Source organism: Chlorocebus sabaeus, chromosome 7 (genome assembly GCF_047675955.1).
Source record: "Chlorocebus sabaeus isolate Y175 chromosome 7, mChlSab1.0.hap1, whole genome shotgun sequence".
In the NCBI taxonomy this organism is placed as follows: Eukaryota; Metazoa; Chordata; class Mammalia; order Primates; family Cercopithecidae; genus Chlorocebus; species Chlorocebus sabaeus.
In genome coordinates, this window is record NC_132910.1 from 114294427 (window position 1) to 114321499 (window position 27073).

The window sequence follows — 27073 nt, forward strand, 5'->3', positions numbered from 1 at the left end:
TAAATAGTTTTTGAATGATTGCATTGTCTACGGAATTCTAACATGTATGGGTGAAACAAAGACCTTCAAAGAAAACAAAAACTGGGTTGGCAGAGGTCTTGAATATGAGGAAGTGGCCTTTCCGGATAAAGAAACTAAGACCTGGCAGGGCGTGGTGGCTCACGCCTGTAATCCCAGCACTTTGGGAGGCCAAGGCGTGCGGATCACCTGAGGTACGGAGTTCGAGACCAGCCTGGTCAACATGGCCAAACCCCGTCTCTACTAAAAATACAAAAAAGAAAAAGAAAAAGAAAATAATAATTAAAAAAATTAGCCGGGTGTGGTGGCGGACACCTGTAATCCCAGCTACTCGGGAGGCTGAGGCGGGAGAATCGCTTGACCCCGGGAAGAAGGAAGAAAGAAAGAAAGGAGAAGGAAGGAAGGAAAGACGCAAAGAAGAAAAGAAAGCAGAAAAGAAAAAAGAAAAGACAAAATAAGAAGAGGGGCAGGGCAAAGAAAGACTCAATGGGGGAAAGGACTTGCCCAAGGTAATCTAGTACCTGGAAAAGCGGAAGGCAGGAGCCTGTGCCGCACAAGAGCACGGGGGAGCCAACACCCAGCAGCCCTTTTGAGAGGGTCCCAGCCCCTAATATGCGGGACACCTCAAGAAGGAACCTCTTGTCTGAAGAGTCAGCTGCGCTCTGGAGTCCTGCTCTGGGACAGACGGGCGAGCTCCCCTCTTGGGGCCGGAATGCGATGGGCCGGAAGCCTGGAGCGTCTGCCAGCCGGGTTCCAATCTCCAGGCTCGCAGTCAACGCCAGGCCAAGTTCACCCTCCAGCCGCAAGCTCCCTCCCGCCGTTCCCGACAAGCACGCAGGTGCCGCTGGCCTTTGGGCTGGGGCTTAAAAGCCCAACACGGGCGAAAAAGATGTGGTCTCAGTTGACGGGGACGCTTTAGAGAAACGGACTCGCCTCTCCTGTTCCGGTTGGATCTGCGCCGGCTTCTCAGGCCCCACGTGGGATTCGGCCCGGCTGCTCTTGTGAGCTGCTGCTCCTGCGGTCGGTGAGATTACCTGGGTCTAGAGTACGGAGCTGCTCCGTGGCCACGAGGACGTCACCATGGTGGGCCCCCTGCTGCTCCCCCGAACCGCTCGGTTGGTTCCCCGGAAGGATCTTATTGAGCAGGCGCAGAGGGAGGGTGCGTTTTCGGGAACCTAGGAGAGAGGAGGATTCAAAGTGTTTATTCGAGAGAGTGTGCGGGGAAGGGGCGAATCCTCTGTGAGACGAGTCCCAGGCCCAACGCCTGGTCCTTAGAGTTCCGCGTCCGAGTGCTGAAGTGCCCAGATGTCGCCTTGCTTCTCTTTGCCTCGTGCTTAACTTCTCGCTAGTCATTGCCTCCTCGGGGGAAACCCGGCACCTTTCCATTGAAACGCATCGGGGAGTTTGGCAAAACTCCTGAGGTCACTGGCCCCACACCCCTCTGCCCCTCTGGCCTAGGTAGACTCAGTGTGGGTTTAATCGCCTCTTCCTCGGCGGCCTTTCACCTCCCGTCAGTGACCCATTCCTGCCCTGAATCCTGCCTTTACGCCCGCATTCCCTCCCAGGGCTCTGAAGCAGTTTTGTTGTTTTTATTAAAAGTTGAGTGGATACAAAAGAGTGTTTCTAAGACACATTTCAAGTGTAAAGATTAGTAGTTTCAGGAAGTCTCGTTTACCCATTATGTAGTTTTAAGAAATAAAACAGCCTTTGAAAGCCCTGTGTTACCTTCTTTGAACCTGTAACTTTCAGAACCTTAAGATGCAAACATTATCTAAGTTTTGTAATTATAATTTCACCGCTTTTCTTTATATTTGTATTCTGAAACAGTATGTTGTTTCTTCTTGCCTATTTTTTACTTAATCGTTGTGTTCTTGAGAATAATTCTTGCATAGAAACAGGCTTTATAAATATTTTTAAATTAATTTGTAATAAAAGCAAAATTTAAAACGTTTATAATCTGGTCAAAGGTTATGATACTGTGCCCACAATGTGACCTTTCTTTTCATTTTTTCTCTTTTCATTGTATGCCAGTCATTTTTGTCTTACAGTCTGGGTCTTTCGTTGTTTGTTTCGCGAGATTTTTGTGCTTTATTTATTTTGATCCACCACTGAGGCATATTTTGTATTTTATTTAGATTGTACACATTTGTGTAAATTCAGTGTTTGCTTGTCACTTTGCTTGTGGGATTTCCAACTCTTTATAGTGTTAGTTTTTTTCCCCTTTTAGAGTGGAATGTGAAAGCAATTACATCTCATTGTGTTTGAGGGGCTGGGGAGGTTGATTGGTATTTGTAGTTGTCCTTGACTATCAGAGCTTCACCTTTTTATCAGGCTGTATAGTAGAAGTCTGTTGCTTTGGCATAGAAGTCAAAAGAGTGGTATATAAACCTGTTTTCATTGGCTCATTTCTGGCTGTGTCATTTTTTTTAATACAACCTCATTCGTGGTTCTGCTGCATCCTCTTTCAGTACAGCTCAGAATGTGGTCCCAGAGGACAGAGATGGGCACCTGGTTTTCCCTGAGTTGCCATCTTGGCAAAATTACTTAACTTCCCATCTGTCTAACTGGGATAACAGTAGTACTACCTCATAGAATTGTTGTGGAAATTAAATGTAAAGTGCTTAGTCTAGTGCCTGGCACTTAGTAAATGTTATTGTTGTTAACTTTAGTTATGTAAATGTATAGTAACAGTACAGCTTATAGTTTTCCACCCCTGTTACTTTGCTCATTAATGTTCTCTTATTGTAAATCTTTGCTGGAGCTCAGCAAGTTCATATCTTTTTTATGTCAAAATTTACTTTATTATACTTAAAGAATCTTTTCAAATTAATCCATCCCACTCAACACTTCTTTATGCTGCATTAAAAAGTTTTTTAGTGTTTATTATTATTATTATTTTTGAGGTGGAGTTTCACTCTTATTGTCCAGGCTGGATTGCAGTGGCGCAATCTCTGCTCATTGCAACTTCTGCCTCATTGCAACTTCCGCCTCCTGGATTCAAGTGATTCTCCTGCCTCAGCCTCCCGAGTAGCTAGGGTTACAGGCGCCAGCCACCACACCCAGCTAATTTTTGTATGTTTAGTAGAGACAGGGTTTCACCACATTGGCCAGGCTGGCCTGGATCTCATGACCTCAAATGATCCGCCCTCCTTGGCCTCCCAAAGTGCTGGGATTACAGGTGTGGACCACTGCACCCAGCCAGGATTTTAGTATTTTTAAGTATGGCTCATACTATACTACTAGGCACCGATGGGTATACTCCTTTTTGTATAAACCTGTCATACAGCTTGTGTGTGCTGCTTTTCCTCCCTAGCTAGACTATATACCGTTGAAAAGTGCGCCATCATCCTGCCGGCATTTATCCGTGCACATTACTGTGGGGCATTAACTGTTACTGACTACCTTAATGGTAGAGATTGTGTGTTTTGGAGCCTACATCTATAAATGTGAGCTACAACAATAAATCAGCTTAATAAATCTCATAGAGATTATCTGTTAGTGAAAACTTGCTCCTGAAAGTTAGTAAAACTAAAGAAAAACATTAATGGAAATCTACCTAGTATACCAAACTTTTTGAGACAGTATTGCTTGTACATGGTTTAAAATACTAAAAAATGGTTACTCATTAAAATTTTATTAGTTTCGTATTAACTGCTATAGTAAAGTGATACATATTTAGTGGCTTAAAGCAACACATTCATTTCCTGAAACTTCTGGAGGTCGGAAGTCCAAGGATGAGTCTTAACTGAGATAAAATTAATGTGTTTTTCAGGGCTGTCTTTCTTTAAGGGGCTCTAATGAATTTTTTCCTTTTCTTGAGGTCATCTACATTCTTTGGCTCCTTCCCTCTTCAAATCCAGCAGCATGGCATCTTTAAATTTTCCTCTAGAGGAGGTTACATTTTCTCTGACAGTGATCCTCCTGCCTTCCTCTTACATGGACCTTTAGGATTATATTGGGCCCACCTGGACGATTTTCCCCATCTCAAGATCTTAATCAGATCTGCAAGTCCTTTTTGTCATATATGGTAATATATTCCCAGGTTCTGGGGGAATCAGGGCATGGATATCTTTTGGTCGGGGGAGGGCAGAGCATTATTTCATCTGCCACAAAAAGACTTTCTCCAACTCTCTTGCCTAATGCCTTGGTTCTGTTGAGAAACAGCCACTATTAACAGTTTCTTAGCTATTGATTCAGATATTTTATATGTATGTACCAGCATATATGTATGTTCCCTAACCTCTCTTTTTACATAAATGGTATGCTAGACACCTTAGTCCCTTGCTTTTTTGTCTTACCTGATCTTACAGATCTATGTAAGTACATATAGATCTACTTCTTGCTTTTTAAATAGTGAGCATTCCATCGTTTGCTTCTGTAACTTATTTAACCCGATCTGTGATGGACCTTTAAATTGTGTCCACTATTTTGCTGCCACAGACATTGCAGTACTGCTGCATTGATTATTTGTGCTCCCTTTGGTACATGTGTAAGTATGTCTATAGAATAGATTAATAGAAATAGAATTTCTTAGTCAAAATTGACCAAGAAATTCTATTTTTCTCTTGATGGGTACTCTCTTTATTTTTATTTTATTAAAAAACTGTTTTTAGAGATGGAGTCTCGCTCTGTCACCTAGCCTGGCATGTAGTGGCATACTCATAGCTAGCTCACTGCGGCCTCAAACTCTTGGGCTCACACCTCAGTCTCCCCAGTAGCCAAGATTACAGAGGTACACTGCCTCACTTGGCTAATTTTTTAGATATTTTTGTAGAGACGGGGTCTCACTATGTTGTCCAGACTGGTCTCAAACTTCTGGCTTCAAATGAGCCACCCACCTTTGCCTCTCAAAAGTGTTGAGATAATGGGTATGAGCCACTGTGTTTAGCCCTGATGGGTACTATCAAATTGCCTTCCAGAAGACTGTGCTGGCTTGTACCCCCTTGAACTATGAGATTACAAATACACTCACACCTCCACTCATGCAATGTGAATTATTTTTTATCTTTGTTAGTATTACACACTAGTAATTCTATTTCATTGAAGTTTTCGTTTTTAAAGTTTTTCCAGCTTTTAAATAACACTTGTTTTTACTCATCTTGTGATTTGTATGTATTCTTTCGCTGATCTTTTTCATATTAATCTTAAAATAACTTCTTAAGAGAATTAGCTCCTTTGTTTGTGTTGCAAGTTTTTTTGTAGTTTGTTTTTGGCTTGGTTTATGTTTTGCAGTTCAGGCTTTTAGGTTTTTATGTAGATTTGTTATTTTAAATCTTCTGAATTTTATGTAATGTTTAGAAAGACCTTTCTCTGAGACTCTTCTACAAAAAAATAAGAAAATCTTTTTTTTCTGAGACCTGTGTGGTTTCATTTTTTATGCTTAAATGTGATCTATGAGGAACTTAAAAGAGTGCAGAGTGATATACCAAATTTTTTAAAGATTCCTATGCTTTTTACAGTTGTCCCTTGGTATCGAGGGATATTAGTTCAGGACACACTCAAATACCCAAATCCATGGATGCTCAGGTCCCTTGTATAAAATGGTGTACTTTTTGCATGTAGTATACTTTAAGTCACACTTAACCATACTTATTACAATGTAAATGCTGTATAGTGATTATACTGTTTTTTACATTGGTATTGTTTTTATTGTTATATTATTTTTTATTTATTTTTCTGAACATTTTCTGTCCTCAGTTGGTTGAATACCCAGATGTGAAACCTGAAGGGCCAACTGAATTTAGTTACATTTTTTGAGTGCTTGGAATAGTTAATGCTAATCTAAAACTTGAACATACAGCAAATGTTACAAATAAATAAGGAGCTCAGCTAAGCTTTTGTGACCTAAAGGATAAATTATTACCAAATGTTATTTTTTGTCTTACTTTGTCACATAATATACACTTTAAGAAATTTTCTTTTTTGTGTGTGTGACATCTGCTTTACGTTCAGCACTTGGAACCTAGGCTTGCTAAGAAGTCACTGTTTTCTAAATCACTACCAAATCTAATCCAAAAGTACATTTGGAGGTCACAAAACTGACTTATGAAGGCTTATGAATGAAACATCCTAATTTGAATACTTAAGAAATGTATATAGTTTATCCATTCTTTCTTTCTGGAATTTTTTTTTTTTTTTTGAGTGAGAGTCTTGCTCTGTTGCCCAGGCTGGAGTATGGTGGTGCTATCTCAACTCACTGAAACCTCTGCCTGCAACGTTCAAGAGATTCTCCAGCCTCAGCCTCCTGAATAACTGGGATTACAGGTGTGCACCACGCCTGGCTAATTTTTGTATTTTTAGTAGAGATGGGATTTCACCATGTTGGCTAGGCTGGTCTTGAACTCTTGACCTCAAGCAATCTGCCTGCCTCAGCTTCCCAAAATACTGGGATTACAGGCTTGAGCCACCGTGCCCGGCCCCATTATTTATTACTTGATAAGGGTTTTTGAAAGCTGTAGGTCTGTTGGGGTGGTCATGGTGGTTGGTGAATTGACTCAAACAAGACAGTGCCTTCTTTCTTGCTGTGTAACTTTGTCAGTGAAAAGAGTGCCTCTGACAGGGACTGGCACAGAGTTTGTGTTCATCTCAGTGTGTAGGTAGTCTACTTGCCTGCTCCTTTTCAGGGCCAGGCCAACAAGAAAGTCTGTTTCTCCCAGGAGCAATTAATTTAGGTAGAAATACAGTAAATCTGTCAAACTGATTTGAGCTACAGTCTTGTTTTTCGCTTCTTACAAAAGACCCAGAAATGAGAAGGATAAACATGAATATGCGCTAGAATTCCAGTGGCTGTATGCCTGTACCTTGTTATAGAAAAGATAGAAGGCAAGTACTATTGCATTTAAGTTGGAAAAACTGATCTATTTTCTGTGTGACCTAGCAAAAGTTTTTCAAAGTGCTTTTGTTTCAAAGTTTTCTTCAGTCAGAAGGAAATTTTAAATGAGGTAAACATTTTTATTTTTATTGTAGCATTGTATCACTAAAATTGATCAGGCCAATCACCTTTATTTCTTTATTGCCTCCCATCTGAATATCCTTAGGAGACTACACTTACCTTTATCTCTGGAAAGAACTTGTCCTTCGTTGATAGTTACATCTTTGTTTCATTATGATCCCAAATATGATATTCTGGTCTTTGATAGAAGTCTCACTTAGTGACATATTAATTTCCTATGTTATTATTCCAGGTAGACCTAAATGGGGTTGCATGTGAGACGAGTTTAAACCACACTACTTCTTCCTTCTTACTACGTTTATTGTCTACTTTTACAGGAGTAAAACAATTATAATGTGTGACATCGTCTCTTTAAACTCTTCTTTCAAACTTTGGTTGGGCCATTCTTAGTGAAGTTAAAGATAATTAAAACCAGTCTGTTTATGTGTCTCTTTCTACAGCTTATTTTAATGCTTCTTTTTTCATTTGTTATTTAGGTTTGCTAGTTCTCACCATTTTGCCATTAAAAAATACCAGTATGCAAGGCAATCATTTTTCAACTTGTTGATTTTAGATGTTCATTGTTTTGTTGCGAAAAGTGTTTGATTATCTGTATCCAGAGATATACAGTGATGCAAGTATTTGTTGATGTTGGATCAAAATCTGTACTGAACAGTATTATTTCATATTCTCTCTTTTGTTCTGGGAACAAGGAAGATATTTTGATTTGATTTTCTGATTTAAACATTAACTTCCATATTAATTAGGTGGTAGATTTATTTTGTAGCTGGGAAATTGAGAAACATTTAGTAAATTTCTTGATTTTTAAATCTCAAGTTACTTTCTCAGGGAGGCCTTTTCTGACTTCCCAGAGTGAGTCAGGACCCTGTGCTTTCGATCTATTTTCTAGCCAGCACTTACTAAGTTAGCTATTCCTGAGAAAACTACATTGTAAACCCCATGAAGGCAAATTCATGTCAGTTTTTGATCTGGAAGCCTCAGTGCTTTTCCTAGTACATGGTATATTTAGTGTGTGCTCAGTAATTAAAAAAATATATACATAACAAGTACTATTGTGAGGTTGAGGTGTAAAGAGTGGCAGTAGAGAATGTGGGAGAAGAAGTTTATTCTGACTAGATGTTAGTAGGTAAGTTTGGAATAACATAAGTTGAGCTAGATGTTAGAATCTAAAATGAAGATACAATTGAAGTCTGCATTAGATAATTATTAACATATTCTTTTAATGTTAAAGAAAGCACTATCGTGAGCAATTTTATAAATTACCTTTATATTTTATACCTCACACTATTTTAAAGAACATACTTCATATTTTTAGTTCATAGTAGCCCATTGTACAGTACAAAGTGGATGCCCAGTAAATGCTCACTGAAGGCAGCATCCCACTTTCTTTTACTCTCAAACTGTGGTTTGCAACCTCAGGACATATTTGCGGTCTCAAATGAGCTGCTATTAAGGAAATAACACACAAATGTACAGTTAATGCTGGGCAGTGCAGTACATTATTAGGTGCTGAATGGTAAATGCAACCAAGAGGGAAGGGCTACTGAGATATGAAATGATTCTTGGATCCCTTCAAGGAACAGTTGAACTTGACCTTTAAGTGGTCTTTGAAGATTGGGTGGGGTTTAGAAAGACTTATATATGGAACAATTAAAGTCTTCTTGGAAGCACTAATTATTTGTCATTGACACCTGTCATTGCATCATATCTATCTGTTAAAGAAGGAAAATGCTCACTAGTGCATTTCACTACTATCTTTGCAGTGAAGATTCACTGCAAACAAAATGTGTAGATTTGCTTAGTCCATCCCATTTCCATCATGTCACTGGTGTAAAATTGGTACATCATTTACTGTAATTTACAGTCATTCACAGCATAATGACATTTTGGTCATCAGTGGGCCACATATATGATGGTGGTCCCATAAGATTATAATACCGTATTTTCACTTTACCTTTTCTGTTTAGACATGTTTAGATACACAAATACTAACCTTTGTGTTATACTCGCCTACAGTCTCAGTAGCATTCCGGACAGGTTTATAGCCTGGGAGCAATAAGCTGTGCCATAGAGCCTATGTGTGTAGTAGGCTACACCATCTCGGTTTGTGTAAGTACACTTTCTATTTGCATAAAAAGAAAATCACCTACTGACTCATTTCCCAGAAAGTATCCCTGTTAAGTGAGGCATGCCTGTATTTGTATGTTTAAAGGTATATGGTGTTTACAGTATTGCACTATAAGCTTTCTCAGGTGTAGGCATGGGTTTGGTCTTACACTTTAAAAAAAAATGTATCTATGTACACTTTGTGTCCCTCAAGTGTGTTTTGTGAAATGTTCACTCTTTTATGTCTCTCCTTTCACTGAGTAGTCTAAATGGCATTTCTGTCTCTGGTTGAGCCTAGACTATGGCTCAACTTGATGGTCTTTTAGGCAAAGTTCTTTTTTGCTACTTATTATTTTAACAGGAATATTTAAAGCATATTGCCCCTAAAATGACTCTGCTATATTGTTTTGAATAAACTATTTATGTGTTTTTTTGTTACTTCTAGTTATGAATCCAAAGAACAGACTTTCACACTAAAATTTTTTAAGCAGTCACTAAAGATTATAGGGAGGAGATACTTTTAATGCAGGTTTTCCGACTGGACTATTTCTGTGGTGCCAGAGCCTTTTTATAGGCGTAGGTATTCAAAACAGTCTGTTAATTATTTTACGATAGAGTTTTACTTTAGTTTTTCCCTGTTGAAACATTTTTTTCCAAATTTTAATGTGTTGAAAAATATGAAAGTGTTTTGAAATATAGTAAATTTAATTGTATATATTTGTGTCTCATTATATATTCATATCCTGCCTTGAGGCAACCTTTTCCAGAATGCATTATTATAAGGAATCGTAACTTACAGTTGAGTCAAAAATAAGTTCATTTCTTTTTTTTTTTTTTTTTTTTTTCTGAGACAGAGGCTCCCTGTGTCGCCCCCGCCCGGGCTGGAGTGCAGTAGCACGATCTCTGCTCACTGCAAGCTCCGCCTCCCGGGTTCACGCCGTTCTCCTGCCTCAGCCTCCGGAGTAGCTGGGACTACAGGCGCTCGCCACCACGCCCGGCTAATTTTTTATATTTTTAGTAGAGATGGGGTTTCACCATGTCGGCCAGGATGGTTTCGATGTCCTGACCTCATGATCCGCCCGCCTCGGCCTCTCAAAGTGCTGGGATTACAGGTGTGAGCCACTGCGCCCGATCCGGTACCTTCTTTGTACTAAGTCTTGAAGGTTCTTTAGTCAAGATCATCTAAAGCTATGAGGGCATTTTTCTATTCAAGGGATATCAAACTTTTTTTCCCTAAAGGAAGTTTTTGAGTTTTTAAAGGAAATTTTTTGCAATTTTGAACATATTGCTGGAACTTCATGGCTATGTATTTTCAGTTTTAGCAGCTTCAGAGAGTTTCTATTTTCTCCCTTGGGATTTTCGTGATTTTTTTTCATATTTTCAAGCATTTTAAAAAAATGATATGTGGGATCAGATCTCTTTTACAGGATGCATCTTTGCTTTCGATTTTTGGTTGTGCATTAGTTATTTATTCCTTTGTAAAAAGTTACCCTAAAATTTGATGGCTTAAACCAATATTTATGATCTCACTGTTTCTTTGAGTCAGGAATCAGGCATGGCTTACTGGGCTCCTTTCCCTCAAGGTTTCTCACAAGGTTGCAGTGAAAGTATCAGTTGGGAGTGTGGTTTCAAGGCACAGCTGGGGAGATTCTACTTCTTTTTGTTGTTTTTGTTTTGTTTTGAGGCAGGGTCTGACCCTGTTGCCCAAACTAGAGTGCAGGGGTGCCATCTACACTCACTGCAGTCTCCACCTCCTGAGTTCAAGCTATCCTCCCACCTCAGCCTCTCGAATAGATGAGATTACCGGCACGTGTCACCACACTCAGCTAAGTTTTATATTTTTAGTAGAGATGGGGTTTTGCTATGTTCGCCAGGCTGGTCTTTAACAGGTGATCCCACCTGGCTCGGCCTCCCAAAGTGCTGGGATTACAGGCATGAGCCACCACGCTTGGCTGAGGATCTACCTCTAAGCTTGCTCTTGGTAGGATTGGTAAGATGGTTCTTGGTAGGATTCAGCTCCTCGTGGACTGTTGAATTACAGGCCTCACTTCTTCACTAGCTGTTGTTTGGAGGCCTCCCTCAGTTATTTGTCATGTGGCCCCTCCGTATGGCAGGTCACTGCGTGACAGCTGGTTTCCATGAGAGGGAGAAAGATGGAAGCCAGAGTTACTTGATAACCTAATCTCAGAATTGACATTTCGTTGTTTTTGCTAAATTCTCTTCATTAAAAGTGAGTCAGTAGGTCCAGCCCACATTCAAAGGGAGGGGATTCTGTAACGGAGGCGTGAGAATCAGGAGGTGGGGTTTATTGGGTCCATCTTAGAGGCAGCCTGCCAAATGTCCTGAAAGGTTTTACTTGATTCATGTTTGCTAGGTTCTTTAATCTCAAAAATTTCTCATTACACCTCCCTTTCTCCTCTGCACCTGCCATGTGAGCAGAGAGATACATAAGAGTACATATACTCTGTTACATGATGGTTCTACTTATTTTCCTATACCTGTACCCAACTTCCAGTGATAACCCTAAGATTCAGATGTGGATATATCTTCTTTTATCAGAAAGTGAGCAGAGCACTCAATGAATGTTGAAAGAATGAATACATTTGTGAATGAGGAATTTGCGGTTATTTTAAATAGTTCTGCCTAGAAAGTTTTACAAAGGAAGTAATTTTGAGCTGCATCTTATCAAAGGGCAAGTAAAGTATTTTGCAGGCAGATGTAATAACAAACTCAGTCTCAAGAAGTTATGAAACAGCTTGGTATGTTCCAGAATGGTGAGAAGTTCAGTAAGAATGGGATGAAGAATCTTTTATAGAGGAGCATGGGAAATAGTGGTGGAGAAGCAGGTTGGGGCTAGATTGTTTCTGTGCTAAAGACTTGGGACCTAACTGTGAGCTAGTGGAGCGCTTTAAGCAGGGGAGAGGGACTTTACTCTATTAGTGTTTTATGAAGACAGACTCCGTAGCTTTACTGAAAAAAGGACTAGTGGGGAGAATCTAAAGACCATCCTGATTATGAAAGATTCTGAGGACTGAATTAAGCAATTGACAATAGTTTTGAAGAAGATTGTAGAGCCACTTGGCCTTTTTCTGGAATAGGTATGTTGGAGACTGCCAGCTGTCCCCTAATGTATTCTTTCTGTTTTTCTATATGAATGGATCTTTTTCTCACAGAGTAAGGATTATATTACTATTCTCCCTTATGTAACACTGTGAATAAATTTTGGTCAGTGGGATGTGAGCAAAAGGATCTGTGACTTCCCAGGTCACGTGCTTAAAAAAAGGGGATGTACCTTCAGATTTTTCTTTTCCTACTTCATACTGGCTTGAGTGTAGACCTGGTATTAGGCTGTCTTGAACTAGATAGGAGGTATAGCCTGAGGCTAGCAGACAAAAAAATGGAAGGATCCTGAATCCCTAAGGGCTTTGTGGAACAGAACCTTCAGCTCCTACTTTTAACAATAAAGAACCAAACTTGATCTGGGTTATGCCATTATTTGGGGTTTTTTATTACAGAGAGCCAAATCTGATTCCCAAATCATTATTGGTGGGGTAAGATACAGGATTATGTAGGAATAAAAAAACCCTGAGACGTCTAGTTTGGAGGACCTAATGAATTGTGATCTGATTAACTGGCATAGAGCTTCAGCGGGAAAATGATACGTTTTCCCTTTCGGATATACTAATTCTGAGATGGCTTCTATTATTTTCTCTATTCCTAATTTGTACAGGCAATGAGCCCAACTTTGATTTTACATGATTCATTGACCGCTTTGTTCCATGTGAAACATCTACAATCAAACCTCTACTAGTAATCCAAGTCCCTTCTACCCCCTCAATTTTCTTAACTGTAACAAATTTCTGGCTGTGAGTCTCCTCACTATCTGTATTCCCTATATCTTCTTTGAAGATGGAACATGTTGTTGAAGAGCTGAGTTTATTGACTCCTTCTGTGCCTTTCTTCTGTCATTGGAGAGCACCTCTGAATATGTCATTTCTGTCATTACCATGGCAACAGATTATTAGAATTACTTAATAAGTCTGGCTTATCTCCTGATTTTTCTTGTAATGGTTTTGGCTTACTGTATTTCTGTCATATTACTGTTTTTGAAATTTATTTGTAAAGAAGATTTTTGTGACTGGAGGCACTTACATATCTGACTCTATGTGTCATGTGTTTTCATATATTTTAGCCTAAAGCACCAAAGGGAAAAAGTGCAGGACGGGAAAAAAAAGTCATCCATCCATATAGTAGAAAAGCAGCTCAAATTACGAGAGAGGCCCACAAACAAGAAAAAAAGGAAAAGTAAGTATCTTTTCATCATTTGTATTACTCATTGGTAAAAAGCCCCTTTATACATTTATCTTTCAAACATGTGTCCTTTCGCAATATTGTCTCCCTTTCATAAGTATTTATTGAATGTGTTCTGTATGCAGAGGGTAAAACTGAACAAGGACTCTACTCTTTTAGAGCTTATCTAAAACAGATAAGTAATTTACGTAGCAGTAGGTGATGAGTGCCATGTAAAATTTAAAAAGTTATGAGATGGAGAGTGAGGGAGAAGTTCTGTTTTACATGGGATAGTCATGGAAGCCTTCTCTGAAGAAGTTATGTTTGAACAGAGTTGAAAAATGTGAGGTCTATATATAAGGCATATAGGTTAAAGTGTCCATGAGACATATAAGAGGAGGTATGGAATGGATAGTTAGATATGTTTAGTCTAGTATTCAGAGAATAGGTTAGGGGTATTGACACAAATGTGGTAGCGATCAGCATCCATGTGGGATTTCAAGCCATGAGATTGGATAAGATCAGTTCACCTAAGGAGTAACTGTTGACAGGAAAGAGAAGAGAGCCAATTACTGAGTCCAGTGGCTCTACCGTTCAGAGGTTAGGAAAAGAAGGAGCATTCCACAAGTGAGACTGAGAAGGAAGGGAAAGAAGGCTGTTTCTGAGATTCCTTAAAATGAAGTGAAGTTCAAATAAAAATCATCGTTTTGACTATTTTAGAATAGTCTTGCCATTTTCATGAATGGTAGATACATTTGCATACTAGATAATGGAAACCAGTATATTTTTAAATGTTGATTCTTTGCTTAAGATAAGCCTTATATAGTAAAGGTTAGCTGTTTCACAGTGATTTGACTAGAAGGAATTAAGTGTTGTGACAGCAGAGTCAAATTTTCTTTATTTTCTGGGGGGTAGTTTTTTTTTTTTTCCTAACAAATATTTACTATGATGATAGCAGTTCTGCTTTAGCACAGTAGTTTTCAAACTTCAGCTATTTGTGCATCACTTTTATGATTTTTACTGTATCTTTTTAACATGATTTATTAGTACTGTGATTTTACAATTTCTGCAATCATATATATCAGTATTTTGCAAACTTAAGTACATGAAACACATCTGTAGAACTTATTAAAACTGTTTGTTCCAATCCCTAGAACTTTCTATTCTGAAGGTTTGGGTTTCTGGCTTAAGGGTTTCCATTTCCAACAAGTCTCCAGGTAATACTGGTGCTGTTGCTGCTGGTTTAGGGACCACATTGTGAGAATCACTGACCTATACTATTATTTATTTTCCCTTAAATACCATTTTTTTAAAAAGGAGATTTTTTTCTGTCTTAAAGTCAAGTAGATACTATTACCTGCTGTAAATGGTCTGAGTCTGAGACATGACTTTTGTATATGTTTGGTGAAAAGATCTGGTGAAGGTTGGAAGACTGGTAAAATAAACCCACACTTTTGTCCTTAATGTAAAGTGAAAGGATCAAAATAAAATGGAGGTGGGGGAAGTAACTTGCTTACCATTTTATTAAAGATTGTTTAATTCTGTGTCTATGAACTGCTTACCTTACATCCAGTACCAGTGATATAATGTGCAATATTTTAGCAAGTAACTGCTTTAGAATATGATTAAGTACTTGGTTCACTGTCATTGTGACCATGAGCCTAGAATGTTTGTATGTTGTCAAGTATATTCAGCATGTTGTGTATTGATTTACAGAATTAGCATTATAGAAAAATTGTGGAAGAATAAAACAGAACAACATGCTAATCTGATATATATATTGTCCTAAGAAAATTCTGTTTATTGGCCGAGACTTTTCTTTTAGTAATGCAAAGTAGAAAAACATCAGTTAATTTTTCTGCTTGGACAGTGTTCTAAACAGATCGGATTTTTTCCCTTTTTAAAATTTATTTTCAAAAAGTCACTCTCTTAATAGTGAGTGGCTCTAGAACCAAATACACAATTTTAATAGTACTTAACATTATTTATGTTATGAAATCATAGGCTTAGGCCACCATAAATGTCAGTTTTTTGAGTAGCAGCATCAGTAACCACGAGTGGGAATGTGGTCACAAAAGGCATGTTGAAATGCTGTTGATTCCCTGTCCTATTTCAAAAGATGATTGGTGACAAGATACCCAGATGGTCTGGACAACTGTAAGCAAGGTGATTGAAGAAGGTACCAACAAGACAACTTGAAGTTGGGTACCTGTGGCTTCTTAGAAATGAATAGCAGTTACCAGATGTTGTTTTAGTAACTGTGCTGCGTAAGAAATTCTGCTACAATTTTGCGTAAGAAATTCTTAATTGCGTAAGCAATTCTGCGTAAGAAATTCTGCTACAATTTTTTAAAACAAACACAGTTTCTGGATTAGGTAGGAATCCCATTGCCACTTAACTGAATGTTTCTGACGCAGCGTCTTTCACAAGCCTGAAGCTAAGCTGTTGTCTGGGACTGCATTCATCTCAGAGCTTGCTAGGGAGAAGTTCTGCTTCCAAGCTTCCTCACATGGCTGTTGGCAGACCTCAGAAAAGATACCGTAGGAGTGGATAACAATGCTAGAGTAAAAGTTCAAGCATATTCTTTATCTTCAACATTTGAAAAGCTCTGATTTAGGACTGTATGACAGGAACTAGGATGGTTTGAAGACTAGCACATTCCGAACAATAAACAATTTACAAGCAGCAAGTGGCTCTTTGATATCATGTGATTTTTGGTTTATGATTTTTCAGTATAGCAACATTTTGGCAAATAATTCTAGATAGCAAATGAAAATGACTCCTAATGGAAGATTAACAAAGGAAACTAAGCATGATGGGTAAGAATCTCAGAAACAACTACCTTTGAGAATTAATCTTACTGAGTCTCTTGAAAAATCATGTTTACACATTGTCTTAAGAATTTTTTCATATTTACATGCAAGTATCATTTTAAATCTCAAATCTCTACTTTTCTTCATTGCAACTGATACCACTATAAGTTCAGGTTCCCACTGAGTCCATTCAGAATTATTGCAACTTGACTTCTAACTAGATTCTTCCCTCCAGCCTTATTTAAAAGCAGCAAATTCCTCTCAGAAGCATTCTCCAACTTTTTATGAAGTGTTCTTTGTTTTTTAAAATCGACTTTGAGGTATAATTCATATATAATAAAGCAAACACATTTTAAGTGTAGTTTTTGGGTTTTGACAATTGTATACATTGGTGTAGCCATCCTGATCAGTATATAGTACAATTTCATCTTCCTAGAAAATTCCCTTGTGCATCTTCCCAGTCAGTCCTTACCCTCTACCCCTAGCCTCAGGCAGCCACTAATTTGCTCTTTATTTTGATAGGTGAGATTTATCTTTCTGATGTTTAGTATAAATGGAATCACGCTGTATGTGGTCTTTTGTGCCAGTGTCTTTCACATAGCATAATGGTTGTGATACTTATCCATGTCATTGTATGTATTAGTTGTTCTTTCCTTTTATTGGGAATATTATTCCATCCTCAGGCAATTTATTTATATCCATTCACTGGATATGCAACTTGTTTATCCATTCACTGTCTATGTTCGTTTGGATATATTTTAGGTTTCGCTGTTATCAGGGGTCTGCAAGCTAAGGCATTAGCCACCTGTTACTATGAAAAGTTTTGTTGGAAAAATCAATGCTGGTTCTTTTTGTGTTTTCTATAGCTGCGTTCATGCTGTGGTGGCAGAGCTGAGTAATTGTGACAGGTACACAGCCCCCAAAGCCTAAAATGTGACTACTTGACCGTCGAAGAAAATATTTGTCAACCTCTGCTATTAGGAATAAAGTTCGTTCCTGTAGAACATTCATGTACAGGTGTTTGTCTGGACATATGTTTTCATTTTCCTTTTACTTCCTAGAACTATAGTTGTTGGGTAGATGTTTGAGTTTATAAGAAATTCAGTTTATAAGACGTTTGGTTTACATACTTAAGATGTTTGCTTAAGTATATAAGAAATTGGGTTTATAAGACTTGCTGGATCATATGGTGTATTTTTAAGCATATACGAAATTACTTTTCTCAAAGTGATAGTACCATTTTACATTTTCACCACCGGAGTATGAGTTCTATTTGCTATATATCCTCTCTAACATGTTATATTGTCAGGGTTTTTTTGGTTGTTGTTATTGTTGTTCTCTCTTTAATTTTAAGCAATCTAGTAGGTGTGCAGTGGTATTTCAGTGTGGTTTTAATTTTCATTTCTTGATGACTAATGATGGTGAGCATCTTTTTAGGTTCTTTTTGGTCATTTGTGTTTTCTTGATGGAGAATCTGTCCAGATCTTTTGCCTTTTTGGTACTGGGTTATCTGTTAAGTAGTAAGGACTGTTTATATATTCTAGATACAAGTCCTTTGTTATTTGTGTTATGGATATTTTCTCCTATTCTGTAACTTACAAATTTTATAGAGAGAAGGTTTTGGCCTGGTATTGTGGCTTATTCTTGTAATCCCAGTGATTTGAGAGGCCAAGGTGGGAGGATTGCTTGAGGCCAGGAGTTTGAGATGAGCCTGGGTGACATAGTGAGACTCTGTCTCTACAAAAATAAAAGTAAAAAAGGAAGAGATTAGCCAGGCATGGTGGTGTATAACAATAGTCCTAACTACTTGGGAGGCTGAGGCAGGATGATTGCTTGAGCCCAGGAGTTTGAGGCTGCGGTGAACAGTGATAGTGCTACTGCCCGAGCTACACAGTGAGGCCTTGTCTCTAAAAATAAGAAGAAGAACAAAAGATTTCATTTTATTTCTCCAGTTTTCTAGTTGAGTAAAATGGGAGGATAAATTTGGTTTGCTTACTTCTTTGTGGATAAAAGCCATATATACTTCCTGCTTTATACTAAGCCTTCTCTCATAGCTAACATTTTTCTTTTACCATTCCTGTAGTCCCTATCCTTTTTATTTATTTTTATTTTTATTTATTTATTTATTTTTTAATCCTGAATAACTTCTCTGCATGTTCAGGTCTCAGCTTAAAGTTTATTTCTCTGGAAAACCTTCCCAAATCCTAAAACATATGGTAGGTGCTTTTTAAATATGCTTTTATAGCTCTGTGTGCTTCTCTGTGTTTTTATTGCCCTTAGATTGTTAAGTTTTTTAGGACAGGGACAGTGGATTTTTTGTTCATGGCTGTATCCCTTGGGGCTATCAGAAACTAAAGTCTGGCAAAGACTTGGTATCCAGAGGTCTGCTGAATGAATAAGTGTTTAGAATATCAGTAATAGGAGGCATATATTACCTATACACTTTCTGAGAATAAATGAAATTTTCGTTTGTTATAATTCTTTTCAAATACATTGAAAGTAACCATTCTGTTTTGTTCTTATTGAAGTTTAAAAGATGATAGTAGTGCCTTTTGGTCTTAGTGGCAGCACTCAGTCTTCCAGAAGGTTCACATTAGTCTTGTGCTCAAATATTCTGCATATTACAGAACCCATCTGAACGTTCATAATTCAGAAAAGCTTTCAGTTGTGTTTTCAAAACCAGCTTGTTCTATAGGCTTCCTTTAGACATTGAGGTGCTTAAAAAACATTTCTGATAAAAATTTTATTCTAGTGATTCAAAAGAGAAGCATGGTATTTAATGTTTCTATTAACAAAATTATTTTCAAATTTGTGAACAATGATCTTTTAATTAGAGTTCTTTAGGCAGTTTTTCTTTTTGTTGTTATTGTCAGAGTTTTAAAACTTGCTTTAGAAATTTTCTAACACATTTATATACCTTTCCTTCAAAGATTGAAGAATGAAAAGGCCTTGCGTCTCAACCTTATTGGTAAGTGGGTTTACTTATTTGAAACTCTGGCTAGAGTATAGGGCATTTCTGCCCTATACTTATTTTTCTTTTTACTCTTTTAGTGAAATACTGTTTTTATCGGAGTGAATTTGATCAGACATGATCTAAACAAAGCAAATCAGTCATTAAACTTATGGAATAAACAGTGTTAATGATTTCTAGCTCAGTTTTCCAGTAACTGTTAGTTTATATTTATCTACCTACCTATCTGTCTACACATACATTCATATCCATCTGTCCATCTATCTGAAGTTTAACTCTACCTCCCTAACCATTAGAATTATGAAGGATTATGGCCTAGGTAGAAACAACAATTCCTGTTTATTTAATGATGTAGACATACACATCTTCAGTTTGTATCTCAGTGTCATGTCACTGTTTTTTTGGTCAGATTTATTGCTAATCATTTTTTACTCACAAGTCTGAGATTTAAATACTGACTGTTAGGCTTTTTGTATTAAAATGAAAGGTATTTTAACCCCCATCAGTGCTTCATCAGGTAACAGAATAGTGTTTTTAAATGGGATCTCAGTATACTGGGCAAAATGATTTTTTTTGATCTGTAATCTTGAGAAATCTCACTGAAAGTGACCCTGATGGTCAGGTTTACTCATAAGGATGAATTTTGTTGGCTCTTTAGTAATATATATCAATTACTCTACACAATACCTGGTAGCTCTTGTGTGCTTAATGTAGATGCTAGCTTTGGGGCCCTGGACAGGTCATTTAACATCTCTCATTCACAAGTGGGGGTAATAATAGTACTAATTCTGATGGGATTATAAAGCTATTTACATAGTGCCTACAGCTTATTAAATACTCAGGAAATATCATTCTCATCATTAATGGAGTTCTCATTATTTATGACAAGCTATCCTTTGCTTTTAAATACTTAGAAGTTCAGGCTTGACTAAATAATTACTTTCCTTTTTTGCATCCATATTGGATAAGAAATCAATACAGAAGAGCATCCATCTCACTCCTCTCTCTTCTCTAAATTAAAATCTGACAGTTTAATTTGTGACAGATTGGTTTAATTAGCTTTGAGCCCACTTTATGTTTAACATTGACATAAATGTTGGTTCTGTTTTAAACACATTAATATTGAGAATGATAATGAATATTTACTTGCTTAAATGATGACTTGTGGGGTAAACTGTCTTGGTACTTATTGTTTATAGGTGAAAAACTGCAATGGTTTCAAAACCATCTGGATCCCCAAAAGAACAGATATTCAAAGAAAGATGCTTGTCAACTAACTGAAAGGTAAACACTGGGCATATTATGAGCAAAGGGTCAGAAAAGGCAGTTCTCCAGCTTGGTTCTTTAAGACACAGAGCTCTGTTACGGATTTTCAGAAGAGCAAATGGGCTTTGTTATCAGGAAGACTTTGGATTCATTTCCTGTCTTAGTCACTATAGGAGGTTCGTAACCTATTTGGGACTCAGAGTGGTAGTTAGGCCACTTTCTTGGGATCAGGATGGGCTTCCTGAAGAAGTGTCATCTAAACTGGCAACTGAAAGGTGGGGGTTAGCAGATCGAGGCAAGGTAGTTTGAAGAACCCCTAGCCAGAAAGAAGAGTAAAATGCCCAGAAGTAAGAATGAAGATAACATATTTAGTAATCTGCCAGACATTTAATATGACTAAAATAAATTCAAGGAGGGAAGTGTGGCAGGTACAATAAGTGATAACTAGCTCATGAAAGACCTCAGATGTCAGTCTAAAAGTTGGGACCTTATCCAAGGACATTAGGAACCATAGGAGGCTTTTACAGCAAGCAGCTGAAATGATCCTACTTAACATTAGAAAGGACACATTGAGAATGAAGAAAACAGACTGAGAGGTTCCTGACTCTGGCCAGGAAACCGTTGAAAGGTTGATGTAACAATCTAGGCAAGAAATGATGGTGGCCTTGGCTTGGCTCATAGCATGATAAAGAGAAGTAAAAGATTCCAAAGATATTAAGAAGGTAGAAGTGTCAGTGTTTAGTGAAAACTTAGGATGTGTAATAAAAGGGATAGAGAGCAGTCAAGGAAGTCATCAGATTCCTTGTCTGGAGAACTATTTCCTTGGATAGGGAACCCAGGAGATGGAGGGCGTTTAGTGGGGGGTAGGTGGGGACAGGGTGATGACAAGTTCAGTTTTGATGTGCTAACGGTGAAGCCACTAGGGGACATCCAGATGGAGATGGTGGTTGAATGTGAGGGTCTGCAATTTGACAGAAGGCTGCGATTTGGTCACTGAAGTAAAAGAAATGGTTGTGTTATCCAGGGAATGGATAAAAGAGGTTTGAGGACCTGAGGAACTTAGAGAAACATAAACATTTAAAGGCCACAAGAAGGCTGGATACTTAGTTTTCCATTAAGTCATATAAGCCCAATACATAGACTTTGTATGTAACACAAATCATTTTCTTATTTTTCAGGTACTTGAATCGATTCAGCAGTGAGCTGGAGCAGATTGAGTTACATAACAGTATCAGGGACAGGCAGGGGAGGCGGCACTGTTCCCGGGAGACTGTCATCAAGCAGACCATGGAGCGGGAGCGACAGCAGTATGAAGGATATGGCCTTGGTGTGCTCACTGATTTTTTAGTTTGCTTTTACGTGACATAGCAGTATCAATTTGTGATTGATTTCAAAGGTTTATTTTAGATCTTGTTTATTTCGTTTGATTTTCTTTCTTTGATGTCTTTTTCTTTGTGAGGGTTTAGAAAAATTTTGGATTCTTTTTTTTTCCCTCTACATTCCCAACAAAACTACCAAGTTTGTGACAGTGACATCATGTCTTTTTACTGTGGTAGTAATACTGATTACTTTCACATTTATCTTATCAACCCTAACTTGTCTCCAGAACTCCAGATTTGCAGTATCACATATGGATTTCTCAAACTCCCTACTTGCATATCTTTTGGGCATCTCAGACTTGACATGTCATGAAACAAAGGCCAGCTTTTCTCCTAAAACTTGCAGGTTTCTTATTCCTGTCAGTGGCATCACCACCTGCCCAGTTACCCAGATCAGAAACACTTTCATAGTCCACATCCAGCCCTTCAGCAAAGTGTTTAGAATCTGATGACTTTGATGACTACTACTACTACCTCCCACTTCCTTGGTTCAGGCCATTATCATCTCACCTGTACAATGGTAATAGTTGCTCTCCGTGCCTCCACTCTTCCCTGCTAAAGTCTGTTCAACATGTAGCAACCAGATGAGTTGGCAGTGTTTATCAGAGCACATCCAAAGTAAACCATTTGTTGGTGATACGGCTAGAACTGAAACTCAGATCTGCTATGCTGCAGTGCTTTTCCCAGAATCAGGGGATGGGTCTGGTGAACAGACTCTGATGAGTTTGCAGGTGTCAATTTCCCTGTAGGGAAATTGTCACCAAATTCTGTTTTGATAAGATTTTGAGAAGACTAGATATAACCATCCCCTCTCCCCTCCTCATGTGATGTAACTATTTCTGATTCATTAAGGTTCCTTTAAAAACTTTTTTTGTGCTTATTTATACCTTTTAACACCTAGCCTCTCATACTGTTATTCTCTGAAGCTATTGTAAAAGTCAATATACAGTTGTAGCAAACATGCTTATTTTATTTTCTTTATTACTTGATACTACATTTCATTTAACATTGTATTGAATTGGCCAGATATTTGCGGCAGCCTTCCAATTTTTGTTGTTCATGCCTCTTGTATTTCACCAATTTAAGTGTGATCATGCATATTGGTTTATGTTGAACTTTTGAAATATGTAAGGAACTACCATATACCTGGTTTTTATTAAAAATGCGTTTAATAGCTCACGCCTGTAATCCCAGCACTTTGGGAGGCCGAGGCGGGCGGATCACAAGGTCAGGAGATCGAGACCACGGTGAAACCCCGTCTCTACTAAAAATACAAAAAATTAGCTGGGCGTGGTGATGGGCACCTGTAGTCCCAGCTACTCAGGAGGCTGAGGCAGGAGAATAGCGTGAACTCGGGAGGCGGAGCTTGCAGTGAGCCGAGATCACGCCACTGCACTCCAGCCTAGGCGACAGAGCGAGACTCCGTCTCAAAAAAAAAAAAAAAAAAAAAAAAAAAAATGGGTTTAAGTTTTATTGAACTTCTTTAAGCAAAATTTCTTTTTTAAATTTAAAACAGTATTTTTTTCACATTTGGAAAAGTGTGATTTTTTTAAACATTAATTCTTGCATTCCTGAGATAAATTCTACCTTGTGAAGGTAGATTATATGTTTGAAAACATGGTACTTTTCACCAAGAAAAAATATACAACCTGTCACATTATTTTAGTGAATTGATAGTTATACTTTGCCAGATACCTTTTATTGTTAAAAAAGGACAGAGTTTATTTTGTTAATAGCTTTGTTTTTTTTTCATGGATTTTATGCTAGAATTTATCATTTAATAGGATTTTTCTTAAGTCATCTTAAACTAACCCCTTTTGCAAATTTTTCATGTTAATTGCAGCAATACTTTGAAATTTTGTTTTCTTTTGGATATTCTTGCTAAAAATTATTATTTGTTGTATATAAAATTATGTGATTTAGAAAACATTGCCTCATGGGGATAAATTACTTTCTTTTCCAGAGATTCCTGACATCCTAAATGCAAGTAATCTGAAAACGTTTAGGTGAGTCTGTCTTGTATCGTTCCCTTGAAGCTGTGTGTAAAGTACCTGACAGTTGAACTTTCTTCCTGGGAGTCTACACGGTAGAACTAAAAGAAAATCAGGAGTTTCTTTTAACCTTTTCTTTTTTATCAGACCAAGTAAGAATTTTCTGAAGTTGGGCTTACAAACAGTTGATCTGCACAGACCAGATAGTGACCTGGTGTGCTTTTTGTTCTACGAAATGGTTTAAGATACATTGTTATAGTACCTCAAAGTATGTGATCTCACTATTCCTCCCCAGTTCTTATTTTCTTAGAAAAAGAAATAGCAGCAACAGATGTGATGGCTCAGAGTCACATCCCAAGGCTGTTTTGTAGCAGCCTCTTTTGCAGAGAAGATGGTTATAGGAATGACTCCAGGGAACTGGTTAAGTCATCAAGACCCGCTTTGTCCAGTGGTTTCTAGTTGTACTCTTTTGTAAATTGGGAAACTACTGAGTAGGATTTCGGTTTTGTAGGTTTTTTTTTTTTTCTTTTTTCAACTTTGATTTTAAATTCAGGGGTACATGTGCAAGTTTGTTACAAAGGTATATTGTGTAATGTTGAGGATTGGAGTAAGAATGAATCCATTACCTAGGCAGTGAGCATAGCACCCAGTACATGGTGTTTTTACCTCTTACCCCTTTCGCTCCCTTCGTTTGTATTCCCTAGTGTCTATTGTTCCCTTGTTTATGACCTTGTGTACCCAATATTTAGCTCCTACTTATAAGGGAGAACATGTAGTATTTGGTTTTGTGTTTCTGTGTTAGTTCACTTAGGATAATCTGTAAAAATCCTAGAAGAAAACCTAGTAAATACCCTTCTTGATAGCAGCCTGGACAAAGAATTTATGGCTAAGTCCTCAAGCAATTGCAATAAAAACAAAGATTGACAAATGGGACCTAATTTCTGCATAGCAGGAGAAACTGTCAAGGGAATAAACAACCTATAGAATGGGAGAAAATATTCTCAAATTGTTTGCATTCAACAAAGTTCTAATACCTGAAATCTATAAGAAGCAAATGAATCAACAAGGAGTTTTTTAGTTTGTAAACATAGATTCTGTTTTATTAATCATTTTGGTCTTAACTAGACCATGTCGAAGGGTCTTACATTTAATGTTAATTGAAATTAGGTAAATTTAAATCCAGTCATTGTCTATACTTTTGAATTCGTTGAAACTAAATTAGCTTTAATAGAATTCATCTATCATGTTTAAGGTGCAGTTCACTTTTGAGCCTATGTATAGTATGTATTTACAATTTAAGTATATGGAGTTTAAGATTCTTTTTATACCTTAATTTTATTTTGAGTATAATCTTAAATATATAAATATGCTCTTTATTTCTAAAACAACATATCTTCTACCTCCTCCAAAGACAGAAATAAGAAAAGAGATGAGTATAGCCTTCTGGTTAGAGTTCAGTTCCCAAAACAATATTCACATTACTTCTAAAGTAATTAATAAAATACTGAGGTTGAAAAACTGAAAATTCTCCATTATAAGAATAACAGTTGATTACTGAAACTTAACTGGGATGTACTTCTGTGTGTGAAAAGGAAAACCTCTTCTGACTGTATTTTGGAGATTTGTCAGGTATGATACAGTTCCTACTTTTGATTGCAATTCTTGATCTGGGTAGCCTGAGAGAAAGAGATACTCAGGTTAGAGAGGATGAAAGAATAGAAGAGCTTTCTAGTAATTTGTGCCTAATATTTTCCTTTAATGCTTTTGAAGTTTTGAATATGTAGGATCCTCAGAGTTTCGAAAATTTATTGTCTCCTGTTTTTCTACCCCCTTTTTTTTTTTTTTCACTTTTTGTCTAGGGAATGGGACTTTGATCTGAAGAAATTACCGAACATTAAAATGAGAAAAATTGGCGCTAATGATGCAATTCCCAAGAAGTGCAAGAGGAAAACTATTATAACTGTAGAACAAGATTTAGGGGAATTGGAACTAAACAATGAATCAAGTGATTCAGATGAGGAAATGACTGCAGTGGCCTAATTGTCTTCACTTGAATTGAAAATAAATAATTTGAGAGCTTCAAATTATATTCATTGATTATGGTACCTAATTGTCAAGATACAAGATTTTGATACTGACATTCTCTTATATAATGAGAGTTTCATTTGCAGGTTCAAAAATGGTGTTACGATATTTATTTTAAAATGAAGATTGCTTTTCATTTACATTAAGTTGTTAAAATAGATAGATGTGATCTGCAGAAGTTGTTTAATCTTTTTCATCTGAATTTCGGGCCGGGAGGGAGCAATATAACTAAGGACAAAAAATGTTTTGTTTTTCTTGTGTATTTGTGACCACCTACTTTTATGTTTTGTGAAATGGACAGTAACCTGTTTCCTAAAAGATTCCTGTGGGTACTTTTTGAGTTGTGATAATAGCAAAATTGTCTTTCAGTAATAATATCACACTAATGCTTCTTTTAAACATTAAACCTATTTTCCTTTTTTACAAAATAAGGGAAAATGTGATAAGAAGTTTGTATACACTGCCGGATTATAGATTATTATTTACCTTTTGAACCAGAGTTAAATGGTAAAAGAAAAAAAAATCAGTGATGATTGTTGTGTTGATCTCCCACAATTAATTTATCTTTTGACAAAGGGGATAAAGAGTTTCAGTTTACCTCCTTTTAATTGTATATTATTTTTTGCTTTTTTATTGTGAAAAGTGATAGGTTTTATTTGTGGAGAGAGAATTAAAGATTAGAGAAGCAGTGATTTTAATTATGCTACTTTTTCTTAGAGATAAGTTGACATATAATTCAGTATTTTCAGTGTCATGAAAAACATGAATGTTGTACAATTTTCTTCCTCAAAAAACTTGTTAAATGTAAGCATCCTTGGTATGTTTTTAAAAGAGCACAATGCAGGTGTATTTGAATATTTTCAAGAGAAGAATAAAAACATTAATGCTGTATTAGGTTAACCAGATACCAACTAAGCCTTGTTAACAGTTAAAGTATTGTAACTACTTTTTTTACTTCTGAAAATTAAAAATAAAATTTATTTCTGCAATTTCACTTCTTACAGTCCTAATTATTTTTTTTTAGTGATGTAACTTATGTTGATTAGTTAGTAATCTGTGTAAAAGTATGTTTTTAGGATTACATGAGTAGTTAATGTCTCTTTAATCATTGAAAAGTTTCCTCCTCTCTCGCTTTTGGCTCATAGTCTTAAAATGGCTGTAAAAACTGAGTCATAAGTTGCATTAAAGAGAATAAGAACTGC

At 37.1% G+C, this 27073-nt stretch overlaps 1 protein-coding gene across 2 annotated transcripts; it reads left to right on the forward strand.

The window, feature by feature from the left end:
* The first annotated feature begins 788 nt into the window (after positions 1 to 788).
* TMA16 (translation machinery associated 16 homolog) lies at positions 789 to 26865 on the forward strand. Of its 2 annotated transcripts, XM_008000176.3 has the most exons (8): positions 789 to 1133; positions 8987 to 9079; positions 13269 to 13381; positions 19110 to 19147; positions 20350 to 20434; positions 21595 to 21743; positions 23759 to 23801; positions 25646 to 26865. In XM_008000176.3, exons 2-8 carry the CDS (start codon positions 9047 to 9049, stop codon positions 25824 to 25826), a joined length of 642 nt encoding a protein of 213 aa, XP_007998367.1. In that variant the 5' UTR covers positions 789 to 1133; positions 8987 to 9046; the 3' UTR covers positions 25827 to 26865. The 2 variants fall into 2 exon arrangements, with proteins under 2 accessions (XP_007998367.1, XP_007998368.1); XM_008000177.3 differs by lacking the exon at positions 8987 to 9079 and having other exon boundaries at positions 963 to 1101.
* Positions 26866 to 27073: the final 208 nt, after the last annotated feature.

Coding starts and splice junctions, on each gene's coding strand:
- TMA16 (XM_008000176.3), top strand. CDS start 9,047: ATGTGTGTAGTAGGCTACACCATCTCGGTTTGT. Junction 9,080..13,268: donor GCTACACCATCTCGGTTTGT/GTAAGTACACTT, acceptor CATATATTTTAG/CCTAAAGCACCAAAGGGAAA. Junction 19,148..20,349: donor CTTGCGTCTCAACCTTATTG/GTAAGTGGGTTT, acceptor TATTGTTTATAG/GTGAAAAACTGCAATGGTTT.